General features: G+C 32.7%; 1 protein-coding gene across 3 annotated transcripts in view; it reads left to right on the forward strand.

Annotated features, from left to right (window-relative positions):
* SKAP2 (src kinase associated phosphoprotein 2) overlaps nt 1-22,655 on the forward strand; it is a 120,555-nt gene that overhangs the window by 18,502 nt on the left and 79,398 nt on the right. For all 3 annotated transcript variants that reach the window (XM_087947799.1, XM_026673611.2, XM_087947797.1), the window contains exon 4: nt 8,216-8,317. In XM_087947799.1, coding sequence (XP_087803925.1) covers nt 8,216-8,317 — 102 coding nt within the window. The remainder of the gene's footprint in view (nt 1-8,215; nt 8,318-22,655) is intronic.

A 22,655-nucleotide genomic window follows, 5' to 3' on the forward strand; every position in this document is an offset into this window, starting at 1 on the left:
GTATCAAGATTCTGGAGTCCAAATAAAGTTCCGCATATCTTCTTGTCATCTAGGCCAACCTTTTTAACATGCTGTCGTCCAGAGGAGCTAGGGTTAAATTCCTGAAATTGCAACTAGTGCTGGCTGTCAATTTCTAAGACAATAATTGAAACATATACAAAAATTGGCATTAGAGAGTATACGTTTTATTTAAGGATATATGTGTGTTCTACCAGTTTTTTCATAATTTAATAATTGAAGTATAGTAAATATTGATAAATGTTTTATTGCAGTTTTTTGGCAGAAGGTAAATATTGGCAATACTTTTGATTAAAATTATTTAGTATGAGAAGTTTTTTTTTCATGCAAAATAGCAAAAATCACTTGATAATCAATTGAGGCAATCAGCTTGAAGCCTTTATAGTGATAAATGCAAATTAAAGAATAACTTCTATTCACAATGATTAGATATCTACTTTCCCGTATTAGAGCAATACCACCATCTTTTGGATCAATAAGCAAATTTACTGCAGACTAAATGTAAAAGTACTGTTTAATAAAGGAAGGCCAGCCACTGTGCAAGTGACTCAAAATATACTGCTATCACAGCATAAGATATCATATTGCAGAAGAAAAAGTGTAGGAGCAGTATTATTTCCAGTAACCATTAACTGTGTTTAATTAACGAAACTTACAACAAAATATTCTGGGATAAATCAAAATGTTCCGGGGAAGATATTTTAATGAATATTAGCCTCTTAATTATCCTCTTGGCTACATTGTAGGAACACACGTGTGCTTTTTCTTTGTGTAACAACTTTTTATAAAGAATTATTTTTAAACTGATCATTAATTTTATGGCTACAGAAATGAGATGCAAAATTTATGCTGTTGTCATTGACATAGGCTCAAGGCACTACTGGTATTGTGCATGATTATAATAGAATGGCTGCCGGTTAATGAGTCTGTACATTTCATTTGAACATGCGTTGCTTTTAGATGTGTGATTAGGCTGTAATGCTTTCAGTTACGGGTACAAATTCTTTTGCATAGTCTTATCTGGTAGTCTTTGTTCCTTAGAGTTCTCTTACATGGATAATAATTAACATTTTCCTTTACTGATTTCTGTTGCCATTCCAAATATAACGTTAGAGTAAAATTTATATTTCAGATTGCTTGATGCAGTGATGCCACTGACCAGGGGTGGGATTCAAATTTTTTAACATCCGGTTCTGTGGGCTTAGTTGGTGGGCATGACTTGGTGGTCATGTGACTGGCTGGGCGTGGTCAACTCAACATCACTCACATCAAGGCACGCATCTCCTCGTCTAGCCTCTCATGACTGTGGGGATGCTGCAATAGTTGTAAGTGTAAAAAACGGTCATTTTTCAGTGCCATTGTAACTTTGAATAGTCACTCCACACATGCAAAGTACCAGCAAAGGAGAAAAAAAAAACTCCAGAGAAGTTCCAGAGACAGGAAGTCTAGTCCTGCCAAGAATGTAATAAGGGTTAATGGAGAGGCAGTCTCTGTAAGCAATACCAGAATGTTTCCTTCCTACCTTCCTTACAGGTTTAGGCCAGTAATTTCTTCTAACAACCGGTTCTCCGAACTACTTAGAATATTAACAACCGATTCTAGCAAATAGGTGCGAACTGGTAGAATCCCACCTCTGCCACTGACCAAATACAGTACATAAAAGTATTCATAGCTTTTAAAACAGTGCTTTTTGAAAACTGCTAGACTAGTCAATATTTTAAAAAATGTGCAAAATTTGGCATTAAAATTAGAGTTATTCTGTTTTTTTCTGCATGTTTGAAGTGGCTAGAGCAGGGATTGGCAATTAATTTTCTCAAATGGCCATATGAGAACAGAGTCTGTCGTGGAAGGCCCACCCTCCACTGCCCCCCTCCGCCTCTCATTGCTGCCTCTCCACCCTCCCTCACTGCTACCCTGTCCCAAAACTGCCACCGCTGTTGCCACAGGCTGGATAGGGACAACCAAAGAGGCTGGATGCTAGACTGTAAAAAAGTCTGGGCTAGAGCATACTGTAGTCTAAATCCACGAAGATTTAGTCTCTTTAATTCTATATTTAAGGTAAAATCTTGAATATATTGTACAATATTCCAGTGTTTTCCCTGCAATATTCAAAATTTCTGATAAAAATCAGAATTAGATAAAACCTGCATTTAAAATAGCATAATTACAATTAAATCCCATCACAAACTTGATTGACAGTCTGATAAAAATGAATCAATTTGTTCTGTGATACTCATAGGTAGAAAACACTGCCAAATGGACTGCAGATTGGCTGCATGGTTTCTCAATATTTCATGGCAGTACAGAGTAGTCCTGAACCTATGACCATAATTGACTCCAAAATTTATGTTGCTAAGTGAGAAATTTGTTAGGTGACTTTTGTCCCATTTTATGATTTTTCTTGCCACATTTGTTAAGTGAATCTTAAATTAATAACTCGATTGTTAGGTGAATCTGGTTTCCCCATTATTTTTGCTTGTCAGAAGGTCACAAAAGGGAATCACACAATTCTGGGACACTGCAACCATCATAAATGTGAGTCAGTTCTCAAGCATCCAAATGTAAGTCACATCATCATGGGGATGCTGCAATGGTCATAAGTGTGGGAAAATGGTAATAAGTCACTTTTTTCAGTGCAGTTGTAATTTTCAATTATCACTAAATGAACTGTTGTAAATAAGTTTAGCTCTCTGTCCACGAGCTGTTAAATGGACAGCTATGAAGGAAATTCCCCCCATCACCCAGAATTCCTTTTCCCAAAACAAATAAAACAGAAAAAACAGATTCTGTTTATGTCTGAAACAGCCCCCATTTGGATTACTGGTGAACCACTTTTTCTCTTCAAAAATATTATAAGTAATCCCTATTACTCACCTTGATCAAAATTCAATAGAATAATCCCCCCCTCTAAAAACATCCAAAGGAACAAGTTGTCCAACATTTTTTCACCGTCTAGATGTCCATATTCCACTGACCTGTGCTACTATTGTTCCCAACATATAATATTTAGTATCATTCTTTCATTAAATGTAAAGCTTCTATGTAGGCATCAAGACTTGATCCAGGTTTCTAAAATGAAGACCATTCTGACTTTAAGATGAAAACCTCCTTGGAAAATTGGACAGAATAACAGAATAGAAAGAATAATTTTTTTAGAAAAATGTAAACACAGAATAAGCTTTTTCTTAGTTTTCACTATTTGTTCAGCTCCTGTTAGTTAAGGATATTGTTGGGGAGCTGCATATGAAATGAAAACTGATCTTTGACCATTGTAAATATAAATAACTAGAACCTTGCCACATATTTCTAAGCATTTATGGTTTTACAAGTTTCAAACTTGTAGTTTTAACAAAAGCTGAATGCTGTAAGTGAACTCACATGCAATGACTGCACTATTTGCTTATAGATGTGTGGCAGATAAGCATCCCGCATTATAAAACAGCATATTTGTAACTGCTTACAAAGCAGAATGATGCAAGTATTTAATCTGCCTGAAGGGGATTTTTTTAATACACCCTTGCCAAAATTGGAAAGTTATATCTTTGAGCAAATGCCAGGTCTCTGACATTTTAGTAGGACCAATCCCTGCCACCTGCCCTGAGATTTGTTTAATTAATTTTTTTGGCTGAGAACTCCAAGCAGCACCAGGTGGCCAGATCTAGTCACTTTTTACATTTACTGCATTGCTTCCAAATGAGTACTGTCTAGCGGTATGGCAAAAAGTTAAACAGGTGGACCATACGCAGCTTTTCATTATTGTCTCTAGAGCTATAGGTGTTTCTTGGAATGTTGTCCCAGATTGGTAAATTTTTGTGACTGTAGTGCAGAAATAGTCTTGAATGACTTGTTGCCAAGGGTCCCCAAAGCAAGGGTCAGGCCCCTTTGTACTGATGACAAAAAGCACTAAGAATAACTGGCAGAAAGTCTGCTAGCCATATCTCTGTAAAAATTTTTACAATTTATGAAATGTCATAAAATATGCAAAGGATGCAGATGACAGGAAAAAATGTGATTGGTTACAAAGATACGGAGTTCACACTGTTGAAGTTCTCCTGCTGATCGTGTTAGAAATTATTTCCTAAAAAGCTCTTTCTAAATAATATTGAACTGCAATAGCAGATAATGTTTAAGATCTTTAAGTAAGGTAAGAATACAATCTTTAAAATGCTTTTAAAAAGGTAGGAATATAATTAACTGTGACACAACTGTGCCCTCAAGCTGACAATAAAATATTGCATATTTCAAAAAAGAAACAAAGATGAAATAAGGCATAAGGAAATAAGAATTATTAAGTTAAAACTTTAGCAAAGCCTGGGAAATCTTGCGCGATGTTTTCCAAAGAAAGATAAGCACTGAATTGTTTAACTGTCTGGAGGTAGTGAGTTCCACAGTATACCTGCAGGCAAAAGAGGTGAAGCATGAGACAATGTATACCATCTTTACTTTAAGAAAGACAATATTTTTAAAGTCATACAAGGCTCTGGATAAATGAAATAAACAAATTTAAACAATAGCAACATAGTATTTGAAAAGTAAGAGAAAAGTATCAGAAAAAGATGGCGCCAGCGCTTCCGGTGAGCTTTTCCGGGTAGAAAGCCATTTCTACCGGAAAAGCTCACTGGAAAGCAGCGCTCATATTTTTGATGAAAAAGTGCTTCGGTGAGGTCACCGGAAGCACTTTTTCATCAAAAAAAGATGGCGCGCCAGCTAATGCCGGTACCGGGCGCGCCATAAAAAAGGTTGGGGATACCGGGCCGCGGCATAAGAAAGGTTGGGGATCACTGCATTACAGGATTTCCCCCACCACCCCCTCCTCCTCCCTGTTAGCAAAGCTCTTCTTTGACCCAGCTCTACCATTCTTTCATTAGCTCAAGCCTGTCCCATCATATTTTAAAGAGAGCCATTTGGATTTTTCTACTGTGTGGATGGGAGAGAAGCTAAAGTTAGGAAAAGCATAAATTCTTCCCTTAAATTGTCCTGCAGTAAAGCTCTAAGCACAAGACTTCTTACAAGCCACGGTATTAAGCTAGTTAGAGTTTGGTTATTAAGGTAGCATAAATTGCAAAGTATGGGTTTTTTTTTTTTTTTGTTGCTAATCTGAAGATTGGAAGTAATTCATGAAGACAGCCATAGGGAAGAATTTGTGAGTAGGACTAAGTATGAAGTTGAAATAGTCTTTGCTGACTAATGTCTAATATTTACCAGGTGCGAAGATCCCAGAATTCCTATCCCAAAATATTAAAGTAAACTATTAATTCTGAAAGTGGAAGCTCAGTCTAAATGGGTTGTATTAAATCAGAGAATACTAGAATGCAATTTGAGTTAAAGCTAGAGTTGAGATTATGAGAGATTTACTTTATGAAAATTGCCACTTGCAATGGTGTTAATGAGCTATTGCCTTTACATTTGCATGCTTTTCATTTGCATGTGAGTTTCTGTAATAAATTTTGTTTTAAGAATGTATATACTGCTTGTTCCAGTAACAACTTTGGATTGTATTAAAAATCAATTAAAACAGTAGTTAAATGATACAACAAATGAATGTATAACATTGATAAGAAAACATTAACATTCCTATAAAAATAGGTAGGAATGGAATTCTCCTCCCAGATAATTTATATAATTTATAAATTATAAATTTATAATTTATATAAATTTATATAATTTGATAATTTATTCCACTAGTTGGGCCCCACTGTGGAAACTACTGAATTCATTGTTGTCAAACAAATCTGAGTACCTAAATACAAGTACCTATTAATGACCTAATTGTGCAGGGGAGACTGTACAAGAGTAGGCATTTCTATAAGTGCTTCAGATTGGACATAAACCATGTTATTTATTGTAATGCATGCAGCATTTCCAAATCTGAGGGGCTCCTGTGATGACGTGTCATGGCTGCAGTTATGCAGTCTACAAGTTGTAGCATAGCTGTATTAAATGAACTTCCACTTCTCCAGAACGACGATTGGAGTAACAATTTTGATTTATGGAGTATCAACATGCATAAGCACCAATCCTGTTCCTTCTTTGAAGTACTTGAAACAATAGAAAGATTTTAGATTAATGAGACTTTTTAAAACACACAAGGATGTTGTAAACATTTAAAATATTGTCTTCATCAATATTCCTGCAAAATTTGAAGGAAAAAGGGTAGAAAAACCTAGTAAGTTTATGGTAAAGATATTAACATTAAAGACATAACACAAAACATTGGATTTTGCAGTCTGATTCAAATAGATGAAACCATTTTAGATGAAAAAGAAACTTTTGGATCATAAGACTGAAAGATCCAGTATGCAAGATCCACACTGCTATAGAAATTGAATAGTATTATTATCTGAATCCTGTGAAATTACATACACAGGACCAACACTTTTTGAAGAAAAAATTGTGAAGAAAGGACTATAGGTAGTTCTTGTCTTATCAACCATCTGTTTAGTGACTATTTGAAGTTACAACTGCACTGAAAAAAGTGCAGTCCTCAAACTTATGACCATTGTATCATCCTTGTGGTCATGTGATGAAAACTCAGAAGCTTAGCAAATAGCATTTATCTACAATGATTGCAGCATTCTGGATCATGTGATCACCACTTGTAACCTTCCCAGCCAGCTTCCAGCAAACAAATGAAGTCAGTGATGGAAATTAGATTTGCTAATGACTGCATCATTCATTCAACAACTGCAGTTATTCACTTAACAACTATGGCAAAAAAGGTTTTAGAGCATAATTCACTTAACTATCTTGTTTCTGATTCCCATAATGCAACAACTACCCGTATCTCTCTTTTTTAAATTTGTGGTATATTGTTAACAGGCTGCCTAGTTCATTTTTTATTTAACATAACTTTGGTTGTGATTGATGAAAGAAACTGCAGTACATTTTATTATTTGTATCATGTTCTTCTTGCAGAGTGTTTAAGAAAGCAAATGTTTTGGAGAGAAGAGGTATCACGGAATTTAATCACTTATCAGAGATCAGTGGTTATTACATTTCCTTGTGTAATCTCTTGGTTTGGATAATAAGACTATAACATACAAATGGGTATAGATGCAAATTCAGGTATATAAGTAGGCCAAGATCTATGGCTTTTGGAAGCTATTCATATGACTAAATTGTGGTTGTGGCAAAAATGCTGAGAACTGAACTGAGTGGCATTACAATAGATGTAGATTGCATTGTTGTAAGCCGACAAAGCATTATATCACACACACATAAATGCTTTATGATTACACTATGATTACACTAGCAAAATTATAAGTGGTATGCTCATGTGGTGCGCCCATTGTGCTGTGTGGGGGAGGGAATTCTGAAAGCACGTATTGGAAAGTATCTACTTCTCAGGCTAATAAAATATTTTTAATTTCCCCTCTCCTTTTAAATTCATAATAGACATTTTCTTGCACTTACTATTTTCAATTTGATGCCGTTTGGTCATGTAAAAAGTATATTTTAGAACTTGCTGATAGAAGGATACAATTGCTATTTTAAAGACTTGTTCTATACAATATTAGTTGAATGGATTAGTTGCCCCAAGCCCATTATTTACAGTTGGTTAAATATTTTAATTCAATCCTGTACCTCGGTGAATTCAGTCAAGTGGCTTAGTTCGGCTGTGAAAATCAGATTGTCGAGGAGTTATAATTGCAAAATAGGCCTATGAGTGTTAGAAATAACTGAAGGGGCGAGTAGTCAGGTTTTTGGTCTCTGTATTTCTGTGTTTGCCAAGCGCCCACTCTGCCAATTATACTCAAGTGGATCAGAATGGAATTTATTGTGGATACAGATCCATCTAATTGTGACAATTCAACCATCTAGTGAATGTATCCTTTTTATTTTTCCACTTCCCTTTTGAATTAGAAAGATTTTAAAATAGAAATATTTTTCTTTCACCTCACTGAAGGCATTGGAAATTATAAAAGTTAAATTTTGGAACTTTTGCTGTGAGCTGGTTAGAAGGGAAAGCTCTGTCCAATGTTGTGAGTTCATGATGTATGCTTCTGAAATTCACTACTGATTTTGAAATTCTCCTACTTCAAAACTTGTCGCTTTCCATGTTTTGGTAGGATGACATGAATTCTCAGCCACTGGAGATTGCCATCCCAAAATAACCAACTAGGAAAATTTTGCTGTCTGCATAATATAAAACTGAAAGTCTCTGCTTTTAATCACTGATCATGTTTCATATGTGCAGGAGATCATGAAGATGGGGAAGAGAATGAAACACCTGCTGCTCCTGACAGTCTCTCTCTAGCATCTGACCATTACGATAAAGAGGATGAAGGCCCTTCTGATGGTGAGTGATTTTTCAAGAGCTTATCCTGAATAATTGTAATATTGTTGATAGTTTGGTTGGTTTCTAATGAACTGCATAAGAAGATTTGAGACCAGGATAATTTGAGAACAGTAAATTCTAAGAAAGCTTAAGGCCCTGAAAAGTTTCTTACATTTTCAAGCTTGTTAAGGAACTGAAGAGCACTCTCTAGTGGCAGAAAAAGCATGGTGAAATAATAATATTTGAAATGATATGCTTGCTTGTTCTGTTTTATAATTAAAACATGTTCCTTAGATGTTCTTCCTAAGCAGAGAAATCAGTGACTGAAATAACTTTCTTCTTCTTGCAAATATAAACTGGGTTAAGTCCTTAAAAGATTAAATAATTTGTTCTTAAAGTGTGTTTCCAATTAATAAGTTAGTGTGTACTTATTGAACAATTACTTTTTTTAAATCTAAACACTTTTCACACTGTTTTTAAAATAAAAAACATAATCGGTTATAGTTTTATTTTAAGGGAAAAATGATACAGAGAACCATGGCTTACTATCTGTTACAAATGAGAATTGAACAATGATAAACCACACATACATATAATTATCAATTTATATGAATTTGCTCAAAAATTTAGACTGGCAAATGAGAGCTGTCGGGGGAAGTTGTGGTTTGCCATTTAAACTGATCAAAATGTGTAACTCTGTTTCAATTATTGAATAAAAATATGCATTTTACAGCATGATATGCTACATTTTACATTAATCAGATTATTCCCTTTGGAATCATATATTGTATTTGTGAGATAGAAAATTATGCTTATTGCAGCATAGGGATAACTCAGAGTGATAAACCTTCCAATAGCCAAGCAAGCAGGATATTTACATTCTTCAAATTCGGTAGATTGTATAATGTTAACAATAAAAGTTTTCCTGTTTAAATCCACCTTTTTATATTCTAAGAGCCAGTTAAATATCAGGAATAAAATAGCCTTTTAAGGTTGTTTTTTTTTTAAATAAATGTATTTATTGGTATAATAGATTAGGTAGAGTTAGACTTATTTTTCCCAGAAGACATTAAATAGAGTATAAACCTTTGTCTTTATCTGACAAATCTGGTGCTTGTGTTCCATTCCCATGTTTTATGGCAGTGGACACATTCAACACATTGAATACATATACAAAGAAGCAAGCATGAGAAATGATTTTTTCTTGTTTGTTTGAGACAAAAAAATTGACAACTGCTTTTGTTTATGAAAGTAAAAAATCAATTGCTGAACAATTGTTGAAGCCTAAGACTTAAGCATTACCAATACAAATGCATTAACTATTAATTTTAAGAAGCTTCTAAATACTATTATTAAGCTATGTTAATTATAATAATTTGAATATTTTACAAGGTCTTTCATTTTGTAAAAAAATCAAGATTACTTATATTAACAAAATGCCTATTGAACAAGACAACAATCTTAAACTATTAAGTAGAAATGGAAATAAATGTTGAACAGAAAGATAAAGTTATCCATAATTAATTTGGAAAAGTAAAATAATTTTTGCCAAGCATCTCATACAATGTAGGCCCCAGGCAAGCATTAGCAAAATTATATGTATACTTCCTGCACAGATCCTATAAAGTTAATGGAATTTCCCCGAAGAGTATAATATTTAGGCTATTTATTTTTCTCCCATACCTCATAAATATTGATATTTAATCTTTATATAAGTTTTTACTGATGTCTGTCCAATAAATCACTAAGGTGTCTCTTAGTAGACAAATGAATTCTATTTATAGCAAGGACTGTTCAGAAATAAATCCCCTTGAACACAATGGATATGTGGGTTTAAGATTAATTCTTTAATGCAGTTCTCCTTTTCCCTCAATTAAATACCTTGAGGAAATTCACATTTTAACCATGTAAACCCTCTTTTGAATATATTAGTGGAACCTTGGCAGATCCTTTATGAAAGCATATACTTTCTCATGTACCAAATACTTAAAATTTAGAGTTCCAAGTATTACATTTATAAGTTATGTGGAAACATAGATTAGTGATCTGTGTAGCCAGATAAAAGTGATGGACACTGTTGTTTTAAATAGAAGCTTAGAAATTATAAGCAGTCAGTGGCATCCTTGATTAAAATATCTCTTATCTTTAGAGAAATCTTTCAGCAGTATTTTTAAGACCGTCATAAATAAATATATTTTAGTTAATTGTTAATTTTTAAATTAACCATTTTTTCACAAGATATAAAGATTGTATAAACAAACATCTTTGTTTATAACTGTAGAGCTCTGTATATAGATAGATAGATAGATAGATAGATAGATAGATAGATAGATAGATAGATAGATAGATATTTCAAATTTATAATGTAGGCCATTTAACAAAATAAGTTACTTTGATAGGTGGTCAACAAACTTTAAAAAATTTACAAATAATAATTATTAATATTATTAAAACATTAAAAGGTATAAAAACCCAGCTTACAACAATCATCAGATAGTATTACATTGAAAGATCATTTTGACCATCAGTGAAATTAAATGGGGCAGGCTCTCAAATTTCTTTTCTATCAAACTGGTAACTGATGTGTCTTTTTTATTGTGGTTCCCCCAGAGGGCATGAGTTAAAATTCCAAATTTTTTGGGAATATAAAGTTGAACAATGGATGTGCTTTTTAGAATAATATTAATGCCAGTTCTGAAAAAGTAGGTTTTTGACATATACATCTTTATATACATTTTAAAGTCTGCGACTGGCTCTCATTCCTTGTCTTTTAACAAATTATTTATTTGCCCCCTTCCCTCCCTAGTTCAAAAGTCCATTCAATTCCCCAATGGCTACCTAATTTTCCTGTTATTCCCCTCAAGCCAAACGTGTTTTGGTTTCTTTATGATTTATTAGGTACTGTAGAAAAGATGCATAAGTTATATCTTCTAATGAAATTCAAGCACACCTCAATAATGCTCAGACTCAGTTGTCAGCAGCAATTAAATTTCTAGCAGGAAAAATAATACAGAGGCCCAGTCGTGGTACAGAACTGAAAATAGAAAGAAGCTGCGAAGGTGAGAAAAACAGTTGTGAAGAAGCCACAAAATAAAACAAGATGTTCAATTCTTGGCCAGAATACAGTTCCTGCCTGGCTCTTCTTTTATTGGCTAATGGTTTGATTGATAGGAAAATCATAACTTGCTATATACTAACAAGCAGAGTTCACTTGTAGGTTATTATAAACTGATAAAGACTGAGATGGAGGTTTGATTTTCACACTGGACCTGGCTGCACCAGATTAATGGAATTACAATGAGAAACTGGACTAGTTGCAGCTTTGTCAGAAAAACTGATGGAGATTCTATAGTCACGACTGCTCATTAATACAAGTTGTCTGAAAGGTGTAGAGGCTTCTCTACAAAAGGCTCAGGATAACTGATTTTTGAATAGGATTTTATTTATTTATTGATGACTAGTTTTCTTGTAAAACAAATGATGGCCTCTTCTATATACAACAGTGTTGCACATTTGTTAATATATTTGTGGCAAAAAGTAGGCCTTGACTTGACAATGTTCGCTCTTGATAGAGTTGGAAATCAGAGGAACAAGGAGCATATTGTTTTGTATATAAATCTTACATGGCAAATGTTGCTGATTTTAAGAGACTTTTTAAAAAAGTTGAAATGTGAACTATTTGCAATGTTCGATCTTAATCATACTACAATGCCATGATGCATTTACATCTCAACACCATACTATAATATAGTAGGATGGAATATTATTTCAAGAGTTTTCAAGACGGCAGTATCTTCTTATTCATCCTGATTTTTCTACTTTTCACTATGTTAGCTTTGAAAAAAATGTTAATTTTTGAAATATTTGTGTGTAGGCCTCCATGTAAGTCAGATGATAATAATTATACCATGATTCAATCATGAATCTTATATATTTATATGATTTCATGAATAAAATTAGTACCAGAAATTGCATGGCTATTAGAATGCAAAGTTCAGCCATGTACTTTGGAATGTTCAGATGTATGTGTTGGCATACAAATGAAAGAAAATCAATCTTTCTTCGCCCCAAATAGTAGATAGTACAATGACTTACTTCCAAGACTGATGGAATAGTGAAGGGGCTACCTGACAAGAAGCAGTAAACAGAGATGCAAGAAAGTAGATTTAAATAGCCCTGAATTATTTTTGCTACTTTGCAGGAAGTTTTTATTATGTATGAGTGGAGTAGAAATAGGACTACATGTCAAAAGATTAAAGAATTCATCCTTTTGATGGAATTTCTTTCTCCTTCACCAGTTTCTCCCTTTGTTCTGGTGCAACTTCGGCACAGACATCTTCCTCTGGTTATAGACCTCAAAATGGTTTTTTTTTACTATGTATTTAGAGTTATATTGTGCCATTATTTATTTACTAATAGGAATACAGGTAAGTGATAATAAAATTAGTTAATAGGTAAAATTTATGGTAGCCTACCATGTCAACTTGATTCCTCATCTTTAAGATTTCAAACAACTTAACTTTACCAGACCTAGTGGGGGGTGAAGATTTTGTGATTCATTCTGAAATGAATTTTGGTATGAATCAAAACTTGTCTCTTTTTGTTTGAAGCTTAGTACGCTATTAAGTAATTTAGTGATTTAGGATTTAAAGTAAATTCTTTAACCTGAGTTCAGAAATGGAAAATGGACATTGAACATTTGCCAGTCAGGGTTGTTGCCTGATGGTGGCATGCTAAGAACAAAATGAAATCCATGCTTTATAAAAAAACGGTTATGACATATGACTTACATTCTTCATTAAAGCTTGCAGATCACATTAAAAGTAAAACGATGTGTTTGCTCTACGAACTTGCTTCAGTTAAACATTTTCAAAGGGTTTGGAAAGTTTGGAAGGAAAGATTGTAGTTACTAAGCTATAAATATATTTCAGTTAGAAAAAGCTGTACAGTGCATTTATAAGAAATAGTGTGTATTTTAAAAAGTTAGTTAAAATAATTATGCCTCACATTTTTATACTGAAACAAGAATTCTGATATGGCAAACAGCTGTTTCAGGATAATCAATAAAAAAATCAAATGACAACAGCAGTAATAAGCATTGCAGATAATAAATCATCCTAGATTGCCCTATTGAAATGCATGGTAAAAATGTAGTTCTTAATGGACATCTGAAAATGCAGAGGGAAGAAACCAATTTAATTTTCAATAGCCTGGATTTTATCAACCAGCAGGCTTGTCTTGCATATTCTCTGACTACACTTCCACTTGTTTTTGATAGATAGAGCAAGTCCCAAACCTCTGTGTATATTTTCACTCTTGTGTTTTGCTGAAGAGTTACATCTTTTTTGCATGAATATAAGTCTTATGCAATTTAGCAATATTTCTTTGCTGATATAGATAATTCATCACTTTGCTTGGAATGTTAAATTAAGAAACTTTAACCCATCATGGATAACATCAACTTTAGTCATTTGTTGTTGTTCTTATTTGCTGCCATTTTGTATTCTTGATTCCTTCAGATTTTATATCACATTACCAGGCTCTTAAGAGAAAAATGAATTTAATCCATGTAGTTTTTATTGATCCATATTCATTCTGGTAATTTGATCTACCAAATAGTAATTTTAAAAGTGAGTTACTACAGTCACTTTTTTTTATCAATCCACTACTCTTTGCTAGTTCGGATCCTTCATCTGACCTGCATTGCTCTGTTTATGAGCAAAACTAATTAGGGGCATCTATAATATTTTTCTAAGATAACAGTTAAAAGAGTGGAGCTTATTCTCGACTGAAAAAAGTCTGATCACCATTTTGATAATTATTATGTTAATTAACAATTTCCGTAGCTTGAAAAAGTTTGAAAACTCCTGCTCTAGACCTCATATTATAGTCTTGTTCCATATTTGTTGTTTAAAGTGTTAGCACTTTTGACTGCTACACTTCTCCAGCAGTTTTATAGTTTTAATTAACACTATGGTTCTTCAATTATTGTTTGACACCTAGCAATCACTTGTTATATTGTAATTTATAAGTCAGTAGATTCCTGAAACAATTCTTCTGAAAATATTTCTTTCATTGGAATTCATGAAGAGCTTCAGAGTAGTCTGACCATTCTTCTTAACCTTTTTTGTCTCCTCTTTGTGACTATTCCTGAGAAGTATTATCTTTCTTGTGCTTTTTTTCATTTTCTTTTATTATCTTTTTATTTACCCTTATTTGTTCACATTTTTGATTGATAAATTTTTTCTTGTCTTTTTTTCCTTTTCCCTTTATGCTAGGAATATCTCTGCATGCAGATCTCATATGCAGTAGTTGCTGCCTGAGGTTTCCATCTTCCATCTTTCTATGTCTATTATTCAATTTTTTTCTGTGATCACTGTATTTTTGTCTCTTTGAAATACTGGATTAATTGTTTTTCGAATTTTGACAGTGTGTCTTATCCCTTCTCACAGCTAATCAAGGTAACTCTTTTGCAAAGAGTTAGGGAACCAGTAGCTCATACAATGAACTTACATTTTGATTATATGTCCTTCAAGTCAAATCTTGCTGACACAACTCTATTTTTTTAAGTTTAATTCATATATATTTGACACTTAATAATTAATGGACTGTTCCACAATATCTGAAAGTACCCTTTTTGACTGGTTTGCATTTCTCCATCTTCTGTTTATTATTGAATAATTTTTTAGATCTTATTAATTTGACTAGTGATTAATTAGTGTGGCATTATTTCATGTTACTTGCAAACGACATTTCTAGATTTCAGATTGTTGTTGTCTTATATTAATCATGGATATTGTTGCTTTGGTATATAGTGAGGTATTGTTTTTTTATTCTTTTCTAAATATTGTTAAGTGTTAATTTTATTGAATAGAATTTTGTAACTATTAATTTTTTTAAAAAATTATCTGCATCACACTGTGTAATGAAATAGTAACATTTTTTGCAAAAAAGCAAAGTATTATTTTTCTCAAACCCAATTAATTATAACAATATTTGCTGTGTCATCAATAAGACGTACATATATTTCTATAATACCAGTATTCACTGAGAATGATAGCCACTAATTCTAATTTATATGATGCTGTCATTTATGGAAATAAAGGTAAGTTCTATGTTTAGAGGTGTTGGTCTTTTGTTTTTTGTTTTGAATATCACTGCCATTCTGTTCTTCAAATAAATGTAATATATATAAAATCATCTGATTTAAAATGCTCTATTCTGGACCACCTAACTTCACTTATTTTTAAAACACGTAGTTGTGAATTTCATATTTGTGTCTCATTTTTGATGTTCCAGAAGAATTCCTCTTATTAATATCAATGGCCAACCAAACTTGGTTTTGATTCGATTATGCTATACCTTCAGAATTCTTATAAAGGATCACTATTCTATTATTAGAAGAGTGACTTCTAATCTAGGAGTTAATTGACACGCAACATTTTAAAACTTTTTGCCATATCTGTAAGGTTTCTAAAAATAATATAGAAATTATTTGCCATTTCTTTCTTCTGAATTTATTTTTGAGTCTATTCTCCTAGTGGGTGGTTTTTCTCCATAACTGCAAACCCCATTCTAGCCACCCTCACATTGTATATTACTTTTAGCTGTACACTTCGTCTTTTGTTCTTACCAACTGATATTGCTTTCGGGGTCATTAAAACTTCTCATCACATCAAGGTGGCAATCCCCAGGAAACAGCAGTGTATGGTTCCTCTATACCATCTATTCATCATAAATAGCTGTCTCAGGTGTTAGAACAGTATCAGTGTATTTGCCAGAATGCAACATTACTTAAATTAGTGTTTGAGGAAAATAAAAGTATAACTGGATTCTGGCTTACTGCTTTGCAAGCATATGGGAAAAGGATCAGTGAGACTGACCATATTATCAGGTATTAATTTAATATTTAGTTTGTTAGAAGTAAAGTGAAAGGATATCTAGCTACCGTCTGCCTAGCTTTCCGTAAACTGGCTAAATTAAAATAAGAGAATACTATTTCTGCTTTGATTGCTTCAGTTAAGAAATTTTTGTTTTGCAGGGATTGTTTTTGTGTGTTTTGGATTTAATTTAGAAAAACAAGAAGCAGACAAAATTTAAACAAAAATAAATCAATCAATAGATGGAATGGATGTCTCCAATGACTATGAAATCTCTAGGAAATCATGGAAATGATTTGTTTGTTCAATATTACGGGTCTCTTGTCAACATAACTTTTTTACTTACCAAGAGTTACTTTATCATCTCTATTTCTTATTTTCATTATTCCTTCCTGTGGGCACTAATCATGGGATTAAGCTGCCAGTCAGTGGTTGTAATTTGTCTAGTGACACCATCTGGCTTGTTGGCACTTGAAGTTGTGATGATTCTTTTGCCATTGCAACTGGCATTGTCAAATGGCTAGAGTATTGATTATAGCTCTCATGCTAGTAGCTGCTAATTTTCATGTACTGTTGACTTTAATTAGTAATTTTATGCACTTTTGTCCCATGTATGTTAAAAATGTAATATGTGCTTAGGTATTTTGGTTATAGAAACTATCATGCAAGAATATACAATTTCCATACATTTTGAAGTAATGGAATAAAACCATTTTTTGCCTGGGAATCTTTAGGAGAAAAAATTGAAGCTTTTGTAAAAAAATAGTATACATGCATTATTAATTTTTCCACCACAGTTTATTGATATATTTTGATATTCTAGAAGATACAATACAATACATATGTTTGATTTACTTATGAATTGGAAAAGTATAATTTAAACTATAGTTAAGCTTACTAACTGAAGTTCTTTAAAGCAGTTTACATTTTATTACAAATGGAAATATAAACATCTGAGGTTTAAGAAATAAAGGATTTCTTTGTTTTGTTAAGCTTGAAAAACATAAAATTGAAGACATCTATGTGATGGTAAAACAGAATGAATGAAGCATAGTCAAGAACAGATACAAAGTTGTCACATGAGAATTGAACAAGCCCCCAAGCAAAGAAGGGTACTGAATGTTCTTTTCTTTGGTGAACATGATAGTCCCTCCAGAATGATGGTGCAGAAATACATCTTGTCTCGCATTAAAGACGTTTCTGCATATAGCAGTTATAAGGTCTGATACTTGAGTAAAAATCTCATTACAAGTTAATAGAAAATATGATAAACTGATAAACAATGGCAATGTTTGAGCCCTTATTGTATTGCATTTGATATTCTAAAACATTGCTTTTCATGTGGCTTGGGAATTCTAGGACTTGAAGCACATAACTCTTAACATTGCCAAGTTAAAAAAAATGTTCTAAACAAGAAAACAAAAAAGTTTTAAGGTTATTTATTTAACTTTTCCAACTCTTTTATATTTTTTCAAGTATTTGGAAGAAAATGAAAAGTACAATTGGACAAAAATAACTATTTTCTGCCTACATATATCTTACCTCTGCTAAGATTTTCCTATGATCTTCATTAAAATATAATATCAAAAAAATCTTCATTATAGTTCATTTAGGAGAGATGTAATTTACATAATAATAGCCAGGATTTTTCATTTGTCTTTGCTGGCATAAGCCTTTAGTCTTATTTTGTACCCAATGCAAGAAGGCATAAAGCAAAACACAACTATATTAAGGTTTATGCTTAATTTTAATTCAAATGAGATTCAATGTAAGTTTTATTCATTGCTTAATAATGGTGGTTATTCGGAACTGGGTTAGTGTAGTCAGACATGAATTCAAATCTATTAGTGACATGCACAAAACATGAGTAATAAAAGTGAAATGCCCTGGCTGAATGAGTAAAAAGGGACACTTGTAATAAGAATGCTAAAAATTTGCTACAAATGTTTTACTCTCAGTTTTGCTCTCTAGAAGAAAATGTTTTCAGTTTGTTGTTCTAATTGTTAATGATGCATGCATCTTTTCCTGATGCTGTATTGTTCTATAAAATATATTTTCTTTAAATAGTATTCCGAGATACTTTATGTAAATTAACAAGATAATAAAATTATGTATATTATATACATGATAAAGCAATCTCGCTCCTAAAAGTAATCACTACTATAATTGTGTCTTTAAAAAAAACTTAAGAGAAGTATAATATTTTCCTGGCATAAAAATATAGCAATATGTTTTAGATGAACCTTTGTTGGGAATGTATTTGAATAATGAAAGCTTGAAGTCTACTTTTATGGGAACCACTTAGATGGAGAGTCGCTTAGAGCAAGCTGAATACTAAAAAAATATATGGGCAAGTATATATGTAGATGAGCAAGCATTTACACATTCTGGTCTTAAATAGTAAATTTCAAAGTAAGCACTTTGATACATTCATAAAGTATGAATGTATTGTTTAGCCACAAGTGAAAAAAATAGGATGACATGATGCTGATTTAAATATAGAACTTAGCCATGTAAGAAGGATTTGATTAGTCTTACTGCCGAATAAGCTTCTGACTTTTCTGAGTGACCTCTAAGAATATAGAACTTGGCTTTATATTGTGGTTATATTCATATAATCCTAGAGTAATTACTTTAAAACTATGATTTGTTGAATAGCATCACTCTTAGGTTCAAATCAGGCAAGTGTAATAAGGTCTACTTAGCATGATGTTCAAAATAGATCAGTATGTTCTTTCTTCATTATAAATACTCCAGTAATTTTGCAAAATATGAAGATTTTGAATAGACATTTTCAAATTATTGCTGAAAACTATGTTTGAATATTATATCTATATGTGAAGGGTCTTTGTAGCTGGACAAAATTAAAATTGTCTGAATAATAAGTGAATTGAACTTCTATTTAGGAGCACAGATACAAAATTCATTATGAATAATGTCTACCTGAAATATTTGCCCCAATATTTTAAGTCTGTTCAACCATACAATTAGTCTGAAAAGCAAATCGCTCCATATGCAGCCAAATGAGTATTTCTGCATTACATGGTAGGCTGGGCTGGATTATTACTGAATAATCCTTTGATTCATGTTACTTCTCAAAAACAGTTTTTTGGTGGGGTGAGCGGGTGGGAGTTTGAAGTGTTTCAGCAGGAATCTGGATAACTGCTCCCATAGGCAGGGTAGAGATTCTGTAAGGCGCTTTTAGATCCTAATCCTTATTTTTTATTCGTATGTATTTTCAGTTTAGACTATTTAGCAAAAAGGCTCTTCAATGAAAGCTTTATAATAAGTAAGTCATGATTGGTTATACATCTTTCTGAAATTGCATTATATCTTTTCAGCTGTAACTAAAATGTGCAGCTTAAATGTTTTCTTTAATCAATCTCATAGGATGCTGCCAGAGCATTAAGATTTATGCCATCGTCCAAAAAAAAAAAAAAAAAAATCAAACTGCTGAATTGTTTTTTCCTTTCAAATATGGAGATTGGGGTTTTGTAGCATTTTTCTTTAGGAACATAGGGAGATCTGTGACCTTTGGGGACAAATTATGTAGAAAGAAAATATTTATATTCATTTAAAATAACCTCAGAAAAGAAATAGTCTCATTACCCTGTTTGATCAATTTCTCGGAGGCTGAGCTGTAGCATGCGGCTGTTGCCATTGGGTGATGGAATACACTGAGAAGTGGCTAATGGTGATGGTGCTCATCAGAATAGGGTTCAGCCAGCGGTCAGCAACAAATAATTCAAGACTGTTTCTAAGTTTGTGGCTGGTGGAATTTGCTTTTCGCCCCAAGCCAGCAGTAGTGCTGAGCTGGCCTATTTGATTACAAGAGAAGCATATTTGCCTCTTAGCAACTGCACATTTGTGCAACTGATAGAACTCTACTGTCTCCAACAATTTTCTCTCTGCACTCTGTTTTGTGATGGAGGAATAATGCTATATTGTTGATCGCATGTAAAGTACCGTTTCAGAAGAGCCTACAAGCAGTTCTGTGTTTATCCCTTGTAGGGGTTACACTGCTGTTGAACAAATGTGTAAGAGAAAACTGTTTGCAAGCAGAATATTGTGGCATTATGTTGTTCTCTGCTAAACAATACTTAGTGTTTACTAACAAGTTCAATGTGATATGTTCACATTGCAACTTGACAGAATTATTCTTGGATTTTAATTTTTTTCCTGTTAAGTATCAAACCCATCATCTTCCTGTACCATCCAAGGGAATGCTTCTTAACCATAAAAATCTTATGTCTTTGTTATTATGGCAATATTTAAAGAATTTACAATTTCCGCAGGAAATGAGCCTGTGGGAGTTAACATGTCAGGAGATGAAAAGCATTTATAACCCAGATAGTTACAGCACCAATGAATGAAGACAGTTCAGGAAAGATGTTTTGAATTTTATGACCGTAAGAGGCCAGATCGGGGAAATTGCACACTGGCTTTTTATGGCTTTATAGCTTTCTTTACACCAAAGCTATGCTTTGACTTGTGAGCATTCCTAGTTAAATCTTTCCAAACAATCTTCTGTTTGAGTGGTGGTAATTCTTACTACTAGTGATCTACAATAATAACTTAAGGAACATATAATATTATATGGTTTATATTTAAAGAAAATCCTTACAATTTGTATAGGTGGTGATAGTTAAAACAAGCTTCTGAGGACATGGGTGGAATTATCTCGGAGTTTTTGAAATACCTTTACTGCAGGATAGCATTTTTCAAATTTTAAAATAAAAATTTAATTTTAATTTTAATTCCAGTATATGACATCAATTTGTAAAACTTTCCTTCTCTCACAACTTTTTTTTTTAAAAAGGTCTCTTGATATAATTTTAGAAATAATGCAGTATGGCTCTGGAATAGCCAATTGACAGTTTTTTATACATATATTAAGTATTTATCTATTGAAATAGTGAAAGTAGGTTGTGGTGTTTTTTTTTTTATTATAGTGCTGAAGTGATTTGTTCATATTTCTCAAACAGATTTTTACATGAGAAAAGTTGTACATATAAAACTTACTCATACATTTATAATATATTTTTGGTGTATGCAAGTACCGCAATAATCTAGAGTGAGAGAAACATTGACAGTTGTATTAGAATTGAAATACGCACATGAGCATTTTTTTATAAAGAGACATCAAGAAGATTCGAGGCTGGAGTGTGTAATTTCTTTTACTAGAGGATGATGAAATTTGAATTTTCATCTATTGTTCAACTATACAGCATTTATTAGAGGAATATTCTTTGTGTCAAAATCCTTTAGAGAAATGAATGGTAAGATTTTATGTAAACATCTTTTAAAAAGAAGTGTAAATGAGAGGCAAAATTTCTCCTATCTTTCTCATTATTTTCTTTTCACTGATTCATAAAGGTTGATCCTTGAAAAATGTCCATATCGGTCTTTTAGCATCAGTAAGAATACTCTAAATGAAATGGATGGAAATTTTAGGTCCATATGCGGAATTATTTCTGAAGAAGTAATTAAATAGTAAAACAATCTTATTTATACTATATGAATATTAGTAATACCTCTTAGAAGAATATTTTTCTAGCATGTTATGTATAGTAGTTCTCTTGGGTAGAACTAGAAAACTTGTTACAGTAAAACTATGAACCCATATCTAGCAAATGAGACATAGCTTTTTTTCTTTTTCCTTTGGCTAAGTAGATTTAATTTTCCAGTCTGTCATTTGGTAGAATGCTGAGGTTAGCATTGCTAATTAGACTTTCTGTTCCATTATATCATCCAATAAACCTTCATGCCTGTGTGGTGTTTCTATCATTTTCCATCTTCATATTTTGGTTATGCTTTGGAAATAACTTTTACATCATGCACATATTCCTGTGGGGTTTTTTTTTTTGCATGGGAAAATTATCAAAGATTGCAAAAATAATATTACTTCTATAACTCTATTAACCGTGGAGTTATTATGGTCCAACTGTTATACAAAATCAAAAATCCCTCTTGCATAACTTTTTCAATGTTTCCCCACCTCCCCTTTTTGAGCAATGAATTGCCTGTGTCTCTGGTTTGCATGAAGGTTTCCTGGAGCTTTTCATACCAGATGGGTCAGTGCTGTCATTTTAATAGCATTAGGAGGAAATTTTGGCGGCAAGGAGTTGCTGAATTTGATACCGAATATTGTGCCATACTTTTATACCCCACAATATATTGGTTCAAAAAAAAGTACTGAATGATGCATTTTTCATTTAATTTAAAGATGGATTTGTTGAGACTGCTCCCTTTAAAGTTCACAATTAAGTAGATTCATCCCAAAATGGCATCAGTGACTCTAAAAGTGAGGTTCCGCCAGAGAAAGCAGTCAGAAATAAAAAAAATAAAAGCACAACTCCGCTGTGCCTATATGGTCAAAGACAAAAATGTAACATAAAAAGAATAACACTTAGAAGTCTTGTAGTTCATTGGTTGCTCAATTTTCCTTATTGTATGGAGCATCAAAGAGGTGGTATGTT

Source organism: Notechis scutatus, chromosome Z, assembly GCF_049901735.1.
Source record: "Notechis scutatus isolate UNSWTSFEM ecotype Mainland chromosome Z, rNotScu1.2, whole genome shotgun sequence".
NCBI lineage: Eukaryota > Metazoa > Chordata > Lepidosauria > Squamata > Elapidae > Notechis > Notechis scutatus.